At 36.5% G+C, this 19,022-nt stretch overlaps 1 protein-coding gene across 2 annotated transcripts in view; it reads left to right on the top strand.

Annotated features, from left to right (window-relative positions):
* LOC106163365 (E3 ubiquitin-protein ligase PDZRN3) overlaps positions 1-19,022 on the top strand; it is a 152,378-nt gene that overhangs the window by 58,956 nt on the left and 74,400 nt on the right. The window contains exon 1 of one of the 2 annotated variants that reach the window (XM_087015659.1): positions 13,060-14,466. The exons of the other annotated variant lie outside the window; for it this stretch is intronic. Within the exon in view, the coding sequence (XP_086871785.1) occupies positions 14,446-14,466 (21 nt within the window). The 5' untranslated portion in view covers positions 13,060-14,445. Of the gene's footprint in view, positions 1-13,059; positions 14,467-19,022 lie in introns of those variants that run through there. 2 annotated transcript variants of the gene reach the window in all.

Here is a 19,022-nt window from a genome sequence, read left to right as displayed (position 1 = left end):
TGGAGAGGTAAAAGAAATGTTTGTAATTTAGGAAATAGCACTTTAAACCTGTAAATGGCCTTGCACAATGTTATTTGAGGCAGATGAAAGAAAATAAATGTTTTTTTTAGAGGACCCTGTTACATTATGTGATGTTGAACGAGTTAGATTAACAAGTACAAATTGGAGACTTATTATATGCTTGATTAAGAGAAAAGTTAAGAATAAATGTATACCATTTAAAATCACAACCATCCAGGTGAACAGGTAAACAAATAAATGAATAGACATGAATAAAAACAATCAGACCAGCAAACAGAGCCAGTTTCAGAAAGTTCCGATGAATTTTATACATTAATGTTTCTTATTGGGCATCTCAGATAAACAACCATATTGCTGATGTAAATGTAATCACTGTCTCTTTTAGTTTAAGTACATAAACAGTTTGCAATTTTTTATAAGTACATTTCCTCATGTGGTAGCTGTTATAAGCATGGCATCAGGATTCACATACCAGACAGAAGGCACATAAGCCTATTTACATGATGGTTAGTCTCATTTTTACAAGGACGTCCATCTCTGGCCATACGTGGAGGGGAGATGGGGCAGCATTTAAATAAAACACCCTTTCTTCAGAAACATTCTCTTGGAATCGAAATTGATCCAAGTTTTATGTTATTTCTCGAAATGGGTAAATGAAAGGGAAGAATCAGTCTACTTTTTCAGAAAAAGAATCTCTCTTTTGATACTGCTGGCTGCGGACCTGGTGATGCCAAACATCCTCATTGTGACAACCTCATTGTGACTGCTCGTCTCAGTTACCCAGAGAGGTGTGAAGTATTTGTCATTAATTGACATTTGATTGACATTTGTGTGTACAAGGAATGTGTGATGGTGTGATCAGTGCAGATATAGGAGGGTAAATGACACAACACTCTAGACCAGGAATCTCTTATCCAGAGACACTACTACTAGCAAATTCAGTATCTTTTATTACAAAGCAGGCTTGATAAATGTTTGGAGAAGGTCATAAACTGTAACCTTTATTGCCAGAAGTGAATGGAATTTTAAGATCTTTTGTTCATCCTGGTTTTCAAAGCGAAATTAAATAGATATTTTCCCCGAAAATTCATAAATGTATAAGTTTGGCAAGAATGCAGGTGCTGGCCCGCAAAGTAAGATAATTTTTTGTCAGTGCAGTGAATTTTTTTTGATTGCATAGCTCACAAAACAGTAAATTGTATGTTGTTTTCTATACTGACCCTTTGAAAAACAGGTGCGCTGTTTATTAAACAGTATAATGCATTTAGGGGCCTTTATTTAAAATTGAGCAGAGATGAATCTGTGTCCTGTATCCTTAGCTCTGCCAGTGCATTGCCACTGTGTCCCCAGTTTCCAACTGTAAATGACATCAAACTTCTGTTTTTGTGTGTTAACAAACACAGAGAACACAATTCAAACAGAGGCTAGGCTTTGATGTCTGTCACCGTGACTTGTGATCACCCCGGGGCTATTAGACAACACCTGTGCAGTAGAGGTTTTTTCGTGGTGTTTGTTTTGCGGAGGTTTGTGGCATTTAGTGTATTAATTTGAGAAGAAGGTATTGCATTCTTTGGGGTTTATTAGAGGAAAGTGGGTAAACTTTGTATTTCGTTGTTTGGGAACATTTTGTTTTGTTGGTTATTGTGGCCTGGAAATGATGGCCAGGATGTTTTGATGGTTCGCTAGGTGGCGTTTGTTCTATTGCTAGGCTTGTGGTCAGTTAAAGAATGATGCTGATGGAAAATTGAATAAAAGTTGAAAAAAATACTGCGTTAAAAAAACTTTCGTGTAATTGCTAATGGGATGGATGTTTTGGCTCAGTTATTGGTAGTGATTGTATTGTTAGGCCTGCGGGTGTCAGGTTGACATTTTTTTTTAACCTAAAATGGAGAGCTGGAAGGACTTGGCATTTCAGTTGAAAGGGCGACTTAAGTAAGAGATTTTCTTTGCTTTTATCTCTTCTTTTTGGCGTTGTAAGCAAAGAAACATTAAATGACCGTTTAGTGCTCTTTCCTCTAACTGGGGTAAATAAGTTAAATAGCAAAACACTAAGTAATCACATGTGATTGATTTTGGCCTTAAGAAGGGCCATTCTTTATTTAAATGATATATGAAAAATTTAAATGATAGAAAATATATAAATAGCAAAATTAATTTTAGAAAAAAAGAAGCAACCATTGTTTTGAGAATAAAACGCATGACTGAGTTTTTAAATGATGAGATCAGTGTTTAAAAGTAGTACTCAGTAACTCTGTGTTCATCTTTCCCCTGTATTTTCTGTTTTTAAAGGCAGGAAGTATGCATTGTGCAGCAGAGAATGCTTATTTTGTCCTTTAACTGAAATGAATTGTGCTTTAAAAGACGATCTCTTATGTAAGATGAGAAACATTTTTTTAGCTATATGAAAATGGAGAATATAACATTATTTCCAATCAAAATTTTTGCTATCATACCAAGGTGGAGGTTTACTTTGAAAGCAGATCAGGATCTCCAAGCAATGACAAGAATTTGGGCAATTTGTTTGTGCTTCCTGTAGTGTTCCTGCCTTTTCCTTTGATTCTCATAATTTGAATATTTTCACCTGAAGTTTGACTCTTGTATATTGTTAACCTTTTTGACAAATATGTATTACACCTGACCTTGCGCTATGGTGCCCCTTCTAAACCAACAAGCTCTCAAAACAGGTTAAACAAAAGACAAACCTTCGATCAAACACAAATTATGCTAAGAATGAATGGCGCAGGTAAATTTCAAGGGGAAGTCAACTACGTTGCTTTCACTGTGTTTTTCTATCATTATATGTCCATAATGGAGCAAGGTGTTCCCCTTTGATGTTATAAAAATAAATGTTCAGTTTACTAAAGAAACAAGAATCAAATCATTTAGGGACCACTGGTGTGGGTTTATCTTTGATCATGCCTGTGAAATTTATCAAAATGCTGGCCCCTGTAAGGAATAGTAAGGCTGGGAAACTGAATTTTAAAAATGCACACAGTTGCAAGGCCCTTGAAACTTAAAACTTAACCCTCAAGATGTATGAACAAGAATTTTAAAAAACACAGAAAGCAGAGTTTTAAGTAAAAGAGAAAGCAGAAGGGATTTATTATGTAGCTGTAATATTTGCAATTTGACATTTGACATATTTGCAATGTTTCCAAGTCAATTAATTTAACTAAACTGATAAGTTTATTTGAGGAAAAAAGTGACACTTGTGGCCAATTTTTTCAGTTGTTCAGATGTTTCGTCATTTTGAATTTCACAAAGATATATATTTCTAAAAAATGTTCTCAATGATTAGGAAATGTTAATCCCTGGTTAATGTATATTTAAATTAAGGTTAAAAATTAAATTAGAAACTTTAAAGAGTCTAGTGTATTAGATACATGTGTATGGATAATCATTAATACTTTTAAAAGTCCAAGTAATACATGAACATGATGATTTTGTAGGCTCCAGTCCTTGCTGACTTTACATGTACTCTGTTCAAAGAGACCCTGATATAACCTAAACAGAACACCTTACTTCCAAGGCTTAATGCTTTCTATGGAGACCTGGCAATTTGAAAGTATGATCCCTTAAATTGTAAACACGGAAATCTCACTATTGATCAGTTGATTACAAAGTAGAGGGCATTTTGAAGGTTTGTTGTGACAGTTTGCCTCCCTGAACAAATAAAGACGCAGATTAATGTGAAGAAGTCAATACCATATCTCACCTTGTCAAGTTCTCTGGCCAATAGATATGCCTTGACATGTGTCAGTCTCTCTCTCTTTCTCTCTTCCTCTTTCCCTCTTCCCTTCTTTCTCTCTCTCCCCCCTCACTCTTTTTTTCCTTCCTCTCTCTCTCTCTTCTCTCTCTCTCTCTCTCTCTCTCTCTCTCTCTCTTTATACACCTTAGCAAACATGTTTGATGGGGAAAGGTAATGTAACATGTGTGTGTCTATCACATGTCACTCTTTGCTTTGTGAAAAAAATTGTCCTGCTCTGGAGCAGAGTGTATTTGTGTTGGCGGGGCTGAGTTTTGACACATGGCACTTGACACTTTACCCTTATTATCTCCAAGATACCCTATCAACGGGAGATTTTCTGTGGAGGTGGAGGGTTGATTGCTATCAGAAGTCCTAAATGTTCTTATCATCTAATGATGTATGAGAGTTCAGCCGATTTGTACAGACCCCCCTCTCCCGTTTTTGACGTGGAAAACATAACCTCTTTGACATTAACATTCACCTTTCTGGACATGGTCAGCATTTAAAAAACCTACATAATATTGAAAATATGTATTAAAAAAGTGAAAATGACCAAGCTATTGCATTTATCTTAAAATGTGTTTAATGAATTATGTCAAGACCATGGTATTACCCCTTAACTCACCAATAAAATCATTATCCTTCTTGAGTTAATGTCTTAATATGCTTTATTTGACCCAAGGGGTCCAGCTCTTGACACCCATAATGTGTGGTTAATGTTTGTCAGCCTTCTTTTTTATATCAATTAATATCTCACTGTCTCACAGGACAGAGAACATGATACAAACAAGTTCCTTAATATAAGACGTAGGGAAAGTAATTTAAGGGTGTTAATAGTGTCGAGGGTTCAGGGATTTCCTCATTTGTTCTTTTACAGTGATGTAATTATGTTTGAAGTGTTGTAAGATGTACGATACATTGCTTAATTTGAGGAGTGCAGCATGTAACATTGATAAAAAAATACCAATTAATTTCAGTTCATGGGATCTTTAGGTTATAGTGGCGATATTAATGATTATGTCTCTTCTGTATGTAATAATTATGTTGTAATTATCTGCAGAAGATCTCTAACTGATTGGCTTAAAAGGAGCTATGCCAATTATCTAATTATCAAATGTTCAATTTTAGTTATCTGTGTCTGGGGTTCTTGCCTTTATGATAGTGAGAAAAATGTTTCATCTCATTGTGGTTCTATTATTGTGTCACAAGTTCATGGGTTTCGTCTGCTATCTGTCTTGACAGTTTTGATTGATATGTTTTAATTGCTGGTGTTGTTAATGAGAGTCGTGTCTTTTCGATGATATTGTTAAGATGAAATTTACTTTCTTAACTAGAAATCTTGGTAAAGATGAACCAGGATAGCTGTGTAACTTATGGGGGATTTAGGTGTTTTGGATGAACTGGCAAGTAAATGCACTGAAGATTATCATGAATTTTAAGCTCATTTCTATCAGCTTCGATTTTTTTGGTGTCAATCTGTGTTACTGATGGGAAGTAACAAAAGTACATGTTCATTACAAAAATGACAATAAACATGGTGTCAGATTCCTAATATTGGTGATAAGGATACTGATACTAAAAGGTTGATAACACGAAGAAACGATCAGGTGACATGTGACCAAGAGAAAAATTCTAAAAATGACATTGTTGTGGTAAAATTAAGTGATAAGTTGCTACCACAGGGTTCTTTAGGGTAAATACTTATAAGATGCTGAAGACACTTATGATATTTAATCTTGGAGATGAAATCAAAACAGAGCATATTTGTGGTAAAATAAGGGGTTATCGGAGATAAAGTGTTTGTCTGACTTTCGACTTGCAATGATTCTTGATTAGTTATGCTACAGTGGCAGAATTTAAAGTTTTCCAGGTTTTGATCAATACAAAATAAGAGAAATACAAGTAAAGCACTTTATGACAATTTTTTTTTTGGGGGGGGGGGGGGGGGGGGGGGAGGGGGGGATTTTTATAAAAAAAGTCAACACATTGTGTTGTCTAGTCCCGAAGATTTACAAGATTCCAGATTTGTTATTAAAAAAAAAAAAAAAAAAAAAAAGAAGAAATATGTAGCTGTCATTATGCATAGACATTCCTTTCTCAGCGTGTCGTGTGCTGATCCTCTGTACAGCACTGGTTGTACTTACTACCTGGCCAATAATAACTAGAAATCCTCCATTAATCAAAATAGTCCAAGATGTGACTCTACAAAAGAAACAGAATCTCCGGCAACATCTGTTAACTCAGAATTTCATTAGTGTCATTCTCGAGCCCCTGGTATCTTTTACTATTTCTTATATATTTGTGCTCTATCTGATTTCTTGTCATTTTTGTAGACCAGGTCACATGGGGTATCAGGTCCTTGAGCTCTGAACCGGTCATATTTACCTCCACTAAACAGGTTATGTTTTTGCCTAGGTTGGTTTGTTAGTACTGGGAGCCTAACTTGAATATTTATAGATGGATTTGGATAAAATTTTCGGGATAAGTCAGAAATGGGTTGACTTAGAATTGGAGATTTTGATGGTGATCAATAAATTATTAATTTGATACTGAGAATTGCACTATCTTGTCCTTAAGCTTATAGCTCAGCACGATGTAAAGCAATACACAATATCATTTCCCCTCAAATATGCAGCCTTTGAAAAATAATACTACATGTCATTGTGTGTTATCAACAGGGGAACAAAAAGTATATTGCACTTAGCAGGAGTAGTTGATTTCCTGACAGCAAACTGTGAACTCAGTACAATATCCTACGATAAAAACCCATGTGTGACATACTCTCTCTTTACTCCGTCATAGATCTCATCCCAGTGAATGCGACCAGCAATAATGTGTCCATCTCTACAATAGGGTGTGGTAGCGATGTATAGTAACAGGAATATTACTGCAACTGATCCAAATATTTGTATATCTGATAGGTTGGAGAGGATATGGGCTGCCTTGTGTCTAATGGGTTTTGAAATGGTATACTTTGTCAGATGTGTCCACATTCAGAGTACTTTGTGACCTCTGTGTGTCGAGAATTTCTAACTTTGGTATTTTCAGTTGATATTGATTAAATATTATTTATTAATTTTCTTTTATGTTTCAGTAACAGAATATCATCTCTTCCTTGTTGCCTGTCCATCTGTTATAGCTTAAAAGCTTTTTCATTGAAGGCATCCTGCAAGTGTCTTGTCTTGATGTATCACCCTGGTGTCTGTCTGTCTGTCTGTCTGTCACTGTCACACCTGTCATCAAGACACCCTACAAGTCTACTGTCTGTTGTGTCACCCCAGTGTCAGAATGTCAGTGTCATACATCTGTCATCAGGGGTGCCTTAATGTCTCCCCTCCACATGTCAGCATCGGTATGATAAATACGATGTTGTCAAAGACTCGCGTCCACTTGTCACCAGTTTTCCGCGGGGAGCGTGTCACACCCAGCCTCTTGTCACATAGCAGAAATAATCTGTTTTTAAATGACTTAAACCACTTGACCTGTGCCCTAAATGACACTCTTTCTTCCTGTTAAACAGTTTACTAGTGATGGCCTGAAATAACGGCAGGAGCCGTGTGTCTGCCTGCGCTGGAACAATCACCGCAGGCAACAATTTTATTGTCTTCTCTTTGTAAGAGGCACAGAGTCTTCAGTTGCTATTGTCGTTAAACAGAGCTGTTGACATTGTTTTCTTTTGTTTTGTTTTGTTTGTTTCTTTTTCAAAATGTAAAGGAAATTTGCCTCGGAGTTAAAACATTTAAAGTAGGCATTTAGCCTTTTCTCAGTTTGTGACTTTGATTTACTGTATTTTTAAATTATATGTCATCTATTCTTTTTTGGTCATTTCACTGAGGGTAGCAATTTCATGCATGTTTGTTGTCATAAAAGTTTTTTCCTCTTATTTTTGTAACTACCTGTCCTACCTCTTCAGAGGGGGCTTTAATGGGTACATGCGTGAGTATTTTTTTTAATTTCTTTCTCCCCCCTTCTCTCTCTCTCTACATTAATACTGTTGGCTATGAATTCACTGAAACAAGCTGACATCTCCTACGTCAAGAGTCATAGATCATTGAACGAAAATGGGAAAAAACTTGTGATCAAGTTTTAGTCTGTACTTGTCTGCATCGGTGTGGCCTCTTATAGCAGCATGTGTGAGATTAGATGGTGAAGACAGAACTCAGATATTCTATCACCTGGTACGAGAATGGCTGTACAGTATGTGCAAGCTGCAATAGGTTCACAACAGATTGTTTCATGGCTTGAATTTTAAAGGAAAAAAATTCAAGTAATTAGGTGCAGTTATAACTAAATTCCATATACAAGCAGCATGGGCCATACAGTGCTTGGAGGAACAATACATTTAATGTAACAAGACAAAATTACATATTTCTTTAAGGGTATGTCAATGATTCTGTAGCAGCTGTTTTCATCAGATATGCAATTTTTATTATTAGGTGTAGTCCATTAGACTTTCGTTTATGGGATGAGCAAATAGTAAAATCAAGGCTGACCATGGGATAAGTAAATTATTACATGTAGGGAGTTTTGAATATGCCAGTATGCTCGAAATGCTGACAATATAAGAAATAGCTGAGGTCCTTGTTCATTTACTTATGTGTTAGCAAAAAAGTTCAGACAAATAAGTGAATTCCCCACCTCAATAGTCCGGTTGCTTAGGGCAAAAAAATGGCCAAATCGTGACACAGCGGATAAAAGCACCAAATTTTGCATGTGGGTACCTTTTGACATACTAAATCAAATTAGAGCCGTAGCCCACGGAAAAAATTTACCGTTTGGCCAAAAAATCCAAAATGGCCGCCAATTTGTGAAATTTTGTAGAAATATATACATATCTATGTTGATTTTTATCAAATTAAGTATTTTCTCAATGTTTTCCACATCCTTATTACCCATATTATGCATATGTGTCAGATAACAAACTAGTGTCCTTGGACTTATTGAAAAATCCAAGATGGCCGCCGTATGGCATAGGAATACTAGAACATGTACAAGGGTTTTCAACTAAATAATGCCAACTAGGAAGATGCATTGCCCACTATCTAATTAATTTTGTTTCTTATTACACAAATAATATATTTGTGGGGAGTAACTAACCTTTATTCACAGGCAATTCGAGAAAAATCCAAGATGGCCCCCATATCAAAGGAATACTAGTATACACATAGGGCTTCTTCTGCCATGGAGATATAATATTAATTGATAAATTAGGTTTGTTTCTGAGTATTTTCCACATCTTTTTAATTAACGTAATACATATGTGATGAGAATGTTATGTGTATCCTTTTTGAAAACAAAACAAAACAAAATGGCTGCCATTAGCCGTAGAAGGTGGGGTTCAGTTAATACCTGTGAGAGATAGGCTTACAAATAAAATGAAGCTGAATTCAGTTGTTATTCTTTTTTTTTTTTAGTATTATTATCCCATGACACATATCTGTTAGGTAATTAATGTCCATATTTTATCATTTTGGGGAAATCCAAGATGGCCTTCTTTTCCTCATAGGAAAACTGGTGCATTAGATTTTATAGGCACTTCTAAGGCAAATGAGGGTAATCATGATATTTTTTCAAAATACTTAAGGGTATACACTTGTTACCCACCAGATAGATATCTAAAAGTCCAAAAAGAATGTGGGAAATACCGAGAAACAAAATTCATTTTATATTGAACCCAATGTTTCTCTGGCAGTAGTTGACTGTACTATTCCTATTGTGAATTGCAGCAATCTTGAATTTTCTCAAATATGCAAGATGCACACTTGCTACACACCAGATTTATAAAGAGTAAGGTTAATAAGGATGTCAACATGTTTAAACATCAAACGGCTTTATTTGAACTGTTCTATTAATTGACACCTATGTGCATTTGAATGATATATTCCTATGACAACTGGCAGCTATCTTGGGTTTTCTCCGAATAATACTCAAGGATATATACACTTTCAAAACACACATAGTCTTTCATAGGATATGAAAAACATTTAAAAACGACCCAAAGTTAACTACATTTAAATCGTACTCGGTGTATCTCTAGCATTATTTGATTATGTGTTCGAATATTCTAATGACAAAAGGCAGACATCTTGAATTTTTTCAGAATACCCAAAGATACACACATGCCACAGACCAGGTATACATCATAGGGGTAATAATAAATGGAATGAAAACCATAAATTATTTTTAAAACAAACCCATGGAAATGTAATTGTATAATGAACCATATGCCTCTCTAGCAGCAATTGAAACCCACCCATTAGTATTCCTATGTTAAATTGTAGGTATCTTTTTCTCAGATCCAAGGATACACAGTATTTACCCACCAGATATATATCATAGGACTAATAAGGATGGGCAAAACTTGATAAGCAAAAACAAATTCACCCTGGTAGTAGATGAAAAGCCATGGATGTGCGGTTGTAATTCCAGTAGTATTCCTATGGCCAGTGACGGCCATCTTGGGTTTTCTCAAAATGATCAAATATGCACATTTATTACCTGCTAGATATGTATCACAGTGTAATAATAATGTGTAAAACACTAAAAAAATAAACTGAATTTGATAGTGAATTAGCTGGCATTAGTTCCAACCCTTTGTAATACTAGAAGTATTCCTATTACATATGACGGCCATCTTGGATTTTCTCAAAATGCCCAAGAATACTGTTAGTTACTAACCACATACATATTGTTTGGGTAGAAAGGATGTGGAAAACACTCAGAAACCAGCTTAATTTGATAGTGAAAAACTAATCTTTCCAGTTGCCATTAGTTGAATTCCCCGTATACTAGAATTCCTGTGGCACATGGCAGCCATCTTGGATTTTCCAAAATGCCCAAGAACACTTCGTAGTTACTCACCACAAACATATTATGTGGGTAACAAAGATCTGAGAAACAGACTTAATTTGATAGTGGACAACGTATCCTTCTAGCTGGTAATAGTTGTGCACTAGTATTCCTATGGCTGTTTCTATGGCAAATGACAGCCATCTTGGATTTTTTCAAAAAGTCCAAGGGAACTTGTTTGCTATCTGACATATATGAATAAAATGGGTAATAAGGGTGTGGAAAACTCTGAGAAAATAATTTATTTGATAAAAATCAACATAGGTATGAACATATTTCTAAAGAATTCAATAAATTGGCGGCCATTTTGGATTTTTTGGCCAAACGGTAAATTTTTTCCGTGGGCTACGGCTCTAATTTGATTTAGAATGTCAAAAGGTACCCACATGCAAAATTTGGTGCTTTTATCCGCCGTGTCACGATTTTTTCCTTAAGCCACCGGACTACAATACCTTAATTAGAAACAGTTGAATGGTTTTATACATTTTTTCGGCAAGTTCAATTTTTGCAACATGCTTGAACTAAACCCGATTAGAATGATGGATCTAGATTAACAATTTGCAGCTTGACTGGGATGAAAATTATGAATGAAAAAAAGGCAGATATAGGTCAATATGCTAGATCATAGTAGAGTGGTTTTTGCAGCCAGAATAAAAAAATTAATATTTTGATAACTGAGATAAGAAATATCAGAAAACAGAAAAGTGCGTCCCAGCATACTTTTAGTTTTAGTTTGATCAAAATTGTTCTCTGTTTTGCTGGGAAGTACGAACAAGATTCCTGGAAGTATATCCAAAAGGTTTCCACAAAAAAAAGAAAATCCCCAAAAAACACAAATTGGCAGAAATCCTGTCTGCAGGTATTTTTATTGGAATTTCGTAGTCATGTTGTATGTAAGATGACCCGAGTCTCTATCGAAGCATGTTGGGATAAAGAGAGGAAGGAAGCCAAAGCTGTTACATCTTTAGACAACTTGAGGTATTCCAAAGGTTAAAAGCCAGACGATGTTTTTTTATCTGATCTCTGTAATAAAAGGCATCTCATGTGAATTCCAGATTCTCTGTGGCAATTTCATTTTATTTATCAGCCTATGCAGTTTTTGTGATTATAAAGACCTCTTTTCTCTACAGCTGAATTGTTCTGGTCTTTTTCTAAGATTTTTCTAAGATTATTCTTCCTTTTTTGTAATTGGATATACTGTTGTTAATTTCACCATTTAAAAAAAATTGATAAGAAATACAGATCTCTATGTCACCAATTTTACTTCCTATGTTTAATATTGACTCTATATTAAAATTATACTTAATGTCTCCAAATTGTGTTACTTAATGTATCCTTGTTGCTATTAAAGCAGTTAATTTTGATCATCTTTGGTAGTCGGGTCAGGTGTGATCGCCAGCTGTTAACATGAGCTCCTCTTGATTAAATCAACCATGACAGCCATGTTAAGTTTTTATAGCTTCTGTTTGGAAAGATTCTTCCGTTATGACAGACATGTGTCCATCATTGTAACATGTGCCAGGAGATAATTACTGGCAGATTTTAAACCTGTGGCTGTTATTTTTACCCCTTTTTCCTTTCTATTTAGTTTAAAAAATCCCTTGACATTTCACTCTTTTAAATTGTTATTCTCAAACTATTTGTATTTTTGTTTACCTGAAATGTTTTTTGGAGCATTTTGTTGGCAGGTTTTGAAAATCTGGAGGTGTGAACTTTAGAAAATAAAAAAAAGTGAAAAATGAGTTAATAAACAGAAAATGTCTGCAGGAGATAAGAAATGAAGTACCTCACTGTTAAGCCCTCCAAACTTATACACATTCCTCATTTTCTTGAATGGAACTGTTTTCAAGTTCTATAATAGGAGATAAGGGAAGCATTCTTCCATTTCCTTTATGCTACTACCACATTTTCAGACCACTTGCTGAGAAAGAAATCTTCTCCATAGAATTCAAGGCTCATCAACTGCTGCAGCATTTTTTCAGTTGCAAACATAATGTCTGACATGTTAAAGTCATTGAGAGGAATGTTCTTTTAAAATCTAACCTCCGAACTTGGAAACTAAATGGATAGGTTAATGTAGCGTTATCTACAAGTGGAAATAGTTCTGAGCTCTCTCTTGTTTAATACATACAGTTTTGAGTTTGTAAATTTGCTTGATCAGATTAATTGTCTAAAATTACCAATGTTTGGCATTAAAACGTTTTTTTTTTGTTTGTTTTTTTTTTACGTACAAATTTGGCAGCATTGTTCATAACTGCCAGTACACAACAATAAGGTTTCTAGATTACAAACTGTTACTGCCCGGTGGTATTTTTATTTGACCATTCAAGTTCAGGTCAAATTAACCTCTGACCCCTAGCCTGTAAGGTGGTGGCATCTAGTGGCGGCGTTGAGAATTAAGATGGGCAGCAGCAGCAGCAGCTAGTCTCAGCTTTGGATCAGGTAACACTTTGCATGTGATTACCCACAGTGTGCTGAAGGCAGCTGTCGGACAGAGAGGAGAGAGAGAGGAGTTGGCAGGCAGCAAAGCAGAGCTAGCAAGCAGAGGGGCTGTACTTATCCTTTCCTGCTGGGAAATACACTGTGTGGTTTGGTACAGCAGCATGCATAGGAGGTTAAATAGGGGAGAGTTTTAATGAAGCTTCCGTGGATAACATTAAGAGAAGATAGAGAGAAAAGAATGAGAAATTGATTGTGATTTGATTATCTCAACGGGAGGAGGTGTAAAAGTTGCCAAGACTAAAAGGGAGAAAGGAGTTTGGTGTTTTTAACTGAAGATTTAAAACAGGAAAAAAAGGAACAAAAGTTTAACCATTTAACTCACCTGTGTTAATAAACTAAAAGGGACGTTAATAACCCGTCACAGGCTTTACATAGAGCTCAGCAACAGAAGTATTTCCCCTGCACTGGGGACCGATACTCTATTGGTGTCAGTGAGGCATGCAGCCCAGTGACGAAGCAGGAGTTGCTGTGGTGGTTTATCCCTGATACAGTCGTCACCAGTCCGGGAGAGTCGTGGACCTTCCTGTGTCATAGCCCCAAGCCTCCCTCCCCTGTCCACTGCCAGTCCTGATACGGCTGTTTTCATGTTGGTTTGGCCAGCGTTATCTCTCCTTCCGCACAGCTTTTCACACTGGGAGCAAACAAACTTCAACGTGGTTGAAATAGTTTTGAGGAGTTTAGGAAGAGTTATTTTCCTAAAAGAGGAGGTGGTTGGAGTTGGAGGCCGTTAGGTGGACAGATTCCAAAGTCAGAGTGGCTTCTGCTGGGGACACTTTTGAGGCCATAGTGATGCCATTGTATTGATGGTTTGATTAAAAGGGATTTTTAAGATTTTAAATACTGCTCTTCTTCTGTCTATGTACAGTCCAGTGATGCTACTGATATTGAAATTTATAAACTAGCGGACCTGCACTTTAGTGCACTCTAGCTACTGGAGTAGCATGCAGCCTTGTTTGTGGAGTTGATTAATTTTCAACGCAGATTGGAATAATTTTCAGGTCTTGAAAAAAATCTCTGGTTAAATTCTGCCTCAGCAACTACATATTAACTGCAGACTTTCAGTTAGTACTACTGCGGGAGTGAAAGAAGTAAACGCAGCAGAGCAAGCATTTCAACGGAAAAGAGCAGCACTGTCAGGATTTGTTACTGATTTCTCCACAGCAAAAAAAGCTGAGTAATTTAGTTTCTACTTGGAATCTAGCTGATAAAAAAAAAAAAAAAAAAAAAAAAAAAAAAACTCGTAGGAGCCATGTCATAAGAGAGAGGAATCGAGAGAACACAGTGAAGGAAATACCCGACTATATACACACACAAGTAAGACAAGGATGGATTTTATAATCCTAAAAGTAAGTTGCCTTTTCTTTGATAGTGAGTGATTTATTTAGCTTGGTGCCACTGTGTAACCCTGGTTTGCTCATTGAGAGGGGTTTTATAGGGATCCTGTTACCCTATAGTAGGGAGTGCAGATCAGGGCAGAGAAATAGTGTGGAAATATTGTGGTTTTCTTTAATGTGAAGAGGGAGTCATCCATGCTTGTCCATTGTGTTGGTGAAAGCGCCTAGCTCAAGTGTTAAACTCTTCAACTGTTACGTTTTCTGTTGCTTCTATAAAAGTTGCATTTTTAAAAGGTTAAGAAAAGTTCCAGTGAAGCATGCTGACACAGGTCGGTTGTCACCTAGTAGTAGCTGTAGAATCTTAACTGTTAAAATGTGACACTTTTTTTTCTTTTTGGGTACTCAATAAAAGGGAGCCACTCATGCTTAGCCATCATGACAAACGCTAAACTTTTAACGCTTCAAGCTTACGATATGGGCACTGATATGGGGGAGGGGAGAAATTTGGTGGGTTTGAAAAGGTCCAATTCTGAATCAAAATTTGATCTAAGTTTTGTCATGACTTAAGTTTGGCCAACTTGGAGGGTCATAAAAAGTTCCTCTTTTTCAGAATAAGAACTCCATTTAAAACTGCTGACAATAGGCCTGTTATAATTGCACATATATTATATATATATAGAGAGAGAGAATGAGACAGGGTGAGTTATATTTGTACATGTCTTTTAACATTTCTCTAGCCCTGTGTTGAGGTGAAGTGTGTACTTCAGTGGAGACAGCCCCATTCAAAAAGCCCCATGTTATTGTGATTTGTGTAATCTTACTGATCTTTTACACAAGTTTGGGCACAGGATGAATGAACCTGAGTGTTTATAGAACCTTTGTCTAATCCACTTGTCCCCCAGATTTGAAAATTCTACTATTTCCTGTCAGAAAATAGAGTTCTTCTTACACTATCAGATCACTAACTTCCATCTATAGTATAACGGTGGGAAGAGTTTGAAAGGGGACCCTGAAAAGGACCGCTATGGCTACATTGATAGAAAGGGCTTGGTGATTATTAAAACATCACAGATCAAAAGGAATCCTATTCAAGTCATTATTGAAGTTAGAGAAGGTAAAGCTGGCGTAGTCAGATCAAAGGGGGACCTGCGGCATAGCTAGCACAATAGCCAACAATGCTTATACAACATTGTTTGTACTAGACCCAACTCTTTACACAGTTCATAGAATGGGAAGAATGGGCTGGGTGGAAAACAGAGAAATTTACTCTTGGTCCCTGCAAAATTGCCCTCAAGAGATTGAACTAAATAGTTATTCCAATGGGCCCAGAGGTCAAAAGTCTGCTACTTCATGCCCTCTAATCACTCCGTTTCAGATCAATTTTCAATAATAGCGATATTACCATCCCCCAACCCTCCCTCTGTATGTGTGCAGTCATTGTGGCCGTATTTGTTGACTATATCAACCTAAGCTGTGTGCTGTTTATTTTAGCACCCTGGTAAATTCAAAATCCACATTTGCTCCTCAATGTTAGGGTCCTTAATGAGCTATCAGTGGAGCTGATATTGACCATTCATTCTCCCTGACCATAACATCTTCCAAATTGGGCCCCTGCTGTGTATGATTATGAGGGTATAGGTCAGTACCTTATGTTTGGGAAGCATCATAATGAATTAAGGTAAATTGATTTCCAATATCCATACTCCTGGCCACAGTATTTCTCTATGAGGGGCAGTTGGGGCACCTGCGTGGATGTTAATGAGAAGTGATTACCTTCTGTTTAGGATACAAACCCCAGGTGTCCACGCAGGGAGAGTCTGATGAATTGGGACTGCCTGTACATAATTGGGAGCCATTGGGCCAATTTTGGTGAATGGGGAAGTGATAATTCTCAAATTCAGTATTCCCAATTGCATGATTGATGCTAAGTTAGATGATTTTCTCTGCTTCATCTTATAGCTGAATGCTGTTTATTTTATCTTTTTGCATTGTGAAGGCAGTCTTCAGAATATTCTCTCTCTTTTCTCTTGCTTTGCACCCTATGTCCCTTTACATGCCTAACAATAATATGATAAAGTTTTAAATATAGTTATACTACAGGAGGTAATGCAATCAACTCATTTCTCTGCTGCCTTAACACCGATTGTACAAATTGCTCTCGTCTTCATGTCCATGAAGTCATCTGTGGATCAACCTCCCAGTGCTGGCGTCTTTAAGCTGCGGTGCTGCTTGTTGGCAATTTTTATTTCAAATGTCAGCGGTTTTGGTGTACCTTTTAACGTGCAGTAGTTCATCAGCGGGAGCGAGGCATTAAAACTCACTGGAATGGACTGGCAGTTTTTATGTTTATGTTTTTTAAGGTAGAGAAGTGACTGGTGTAGTGGAATATCGTGAGTCTTCTGAGGTTTTTGCCTTGTGGCAAAGACAGTATACCTTTTCATGCTTGTAGTGTGCTTTTCTTTCATGATGAGATTGGTTTGATGTCTGGGGTTTTTTATCAGTATATTCCTCAAAGATTTAGTTTCATCTTGTGGAAATGGAGATTTATTGAAGAACTGAAAAGTTTAACTTTATCCTAACCAATAATTATAGCTGCTGGCATTCTACTTTCTTTTTTGAGAACAGGTTAAAAAATATTTAATTTTAATTTTCTTGCTTTTAAAAACGTGAAAAGAAAGTTCAACACAAAGTCGCCAGATGTTTCTTTGTTTTCAACAAAGCCATTTCTATCACCCTAACTCCATTTCAACAACCATCCCCTATTCAAATTGGAACCACATTTTGGTCTTATCTTACTAACTTAGTTTCAGTTTTGCAATTTAAATGGATCCCTCACTGTGTTTTTTTACAAGTCCAATAAAAGTCTTTGTGTTAGACCAAATTACAGTGCAAGTTGTTTATAGTGCCGATCACGCTGGGAGTAGTAGGAAATGGTTTCATCAGGGTCAGATAGAGTAATGGAGGCGGCAACACCTTCCAGTAGCCCGCAGGACAAGATTGGAAGAGATCGGGAGAGATGGGGGATGGATTGAGCCATATAGGGTAGTTCGCCACCATGATGAACATCCTTTGCAAGACCGTTTCTTAAAAGCAGAACTAAGCATTTTAATCAAGTGACTGCACATGTATGTTTGTAAGTGAGTGATAATGATGATGATGATGAGAGACAGATATATATATATATATATATATATATATATATATATATATATATATATATAGAGAGAGAGAGAGAGAGAGAGAGAGAGAGAGAGAGAGAGAGAAGGATGAACAGATAGACAGACAGACCTATGAATAAAACCCCATTTAAAAGCCCCAGGATCATACTGCAGCAGATAGTTTTACCAGTCCAGTTCTGCTAAATGGAGAGTATGTTTGTCACCTGCAGACTTGTGTAAACTGATGAGAGAGAAGTTTTAAAATGATCTACTGTCATGGTGAACCCAGCATCACTTCTAGATCAGGTTTGCTTACCTTCAACTTCCACTTCATTAAAACACACTGAAACTACACTTATACATGTCCGTGGCCCCATATTTACAAACTTAATGCCCTAGAACAGGAATCCACCCTCTCAAATCACTTCTATCCAGATTGATGAACCACATCCCGTTTTTTATCAGCCCTGACTGTGTGTAATGATAATTAAATAGTAAATTGAGGAAAAAGATGTTGAATCTGCTACTCAGTGGGATATTTTGAAACCTTTAAACATTGGAGGATTTTTCTCTCAGTTTTCTCCGTGGCTTCTGAATTCCTTGGTCAGCCCTGCTCTAGGATTTTTTCCTACCTGTATAGATCATCCAGCTTCCAGGTAATTTACCTGTTCATTTAAGGCCATCTGGGAGGATAACACATTAAACACTCGCCCATTTTGAAAAAAAAAATGTCCATCAAGAAAAGCAGGAGTTTTCTCTATGGCTTATCTAGTCAGTATTTACTAACTTTCAATCCTGTGTAATTTCCATTTAATTGCTTTAAACCTTTACCTTGGCTAAATAGAAGGGAAGATGGACTGCCGATAACAACTGGTGAATGCCAGTGATTTCTCAGAAGCATCAAGAGGTTGGCTGTTGATTTTATGTCAGAGACTGGTGATACAAGGTGCCCCTGGCTTCTGTGTGTGTGGAAACCACACCCTGAGGAATTTAACTTATTGAGTGAAGACATAGGACTTGTATTTGCTCCGTTATTCTGCTATTGATAATTGCATTTCGCTGAATAAAACCAGTGGTTTCTGAGTTTTACTTTGTGTATGAATACCTTAATTGTAGTGCCATTGAAAAATGTTTTTAATCAGAGGAAAAATAATCACTGAGATAAGACTTTTTGGTTCGCTAATTAGCTAGTTAAGGAGAGGAAGTCCTAACTAACATTTTTCAAAGAACACCCTTTCAGTAATGAGTATCTTGTAACAATGGTGATTGATGCACATTGGATGACTAAAGAGCAGTTATACATCCACCAGGACAAGGGAAATACATCTCTATCATCATTAGCATCATCATCAGAAATGCAGGGACACGAATATCTACTTTTCATTTATCTTTAATGTTCCTTTCTCAATA

Source organism: Lingula anatina, chromosome 6 (genome assembly GCF_051362555.1).
Source record: "Lingula anatina isolate TDL-2025a chromosome 6, LinAna3.0, whole genome shotgun sequence".
In the NCBI taxonomy this organism is placed as follows: domain Eukaryota; kingdom Metazoa; phylum Brachiopoda; class Lingulata; order Lingulida; family Lingulidae; genus Lingula; species Lingula anatina.
The sequence above is the reverse complement of the archived record's forward strand: the minus strand, read 5'-3'. Positions and strand labels throughout refer to the sequence as shown.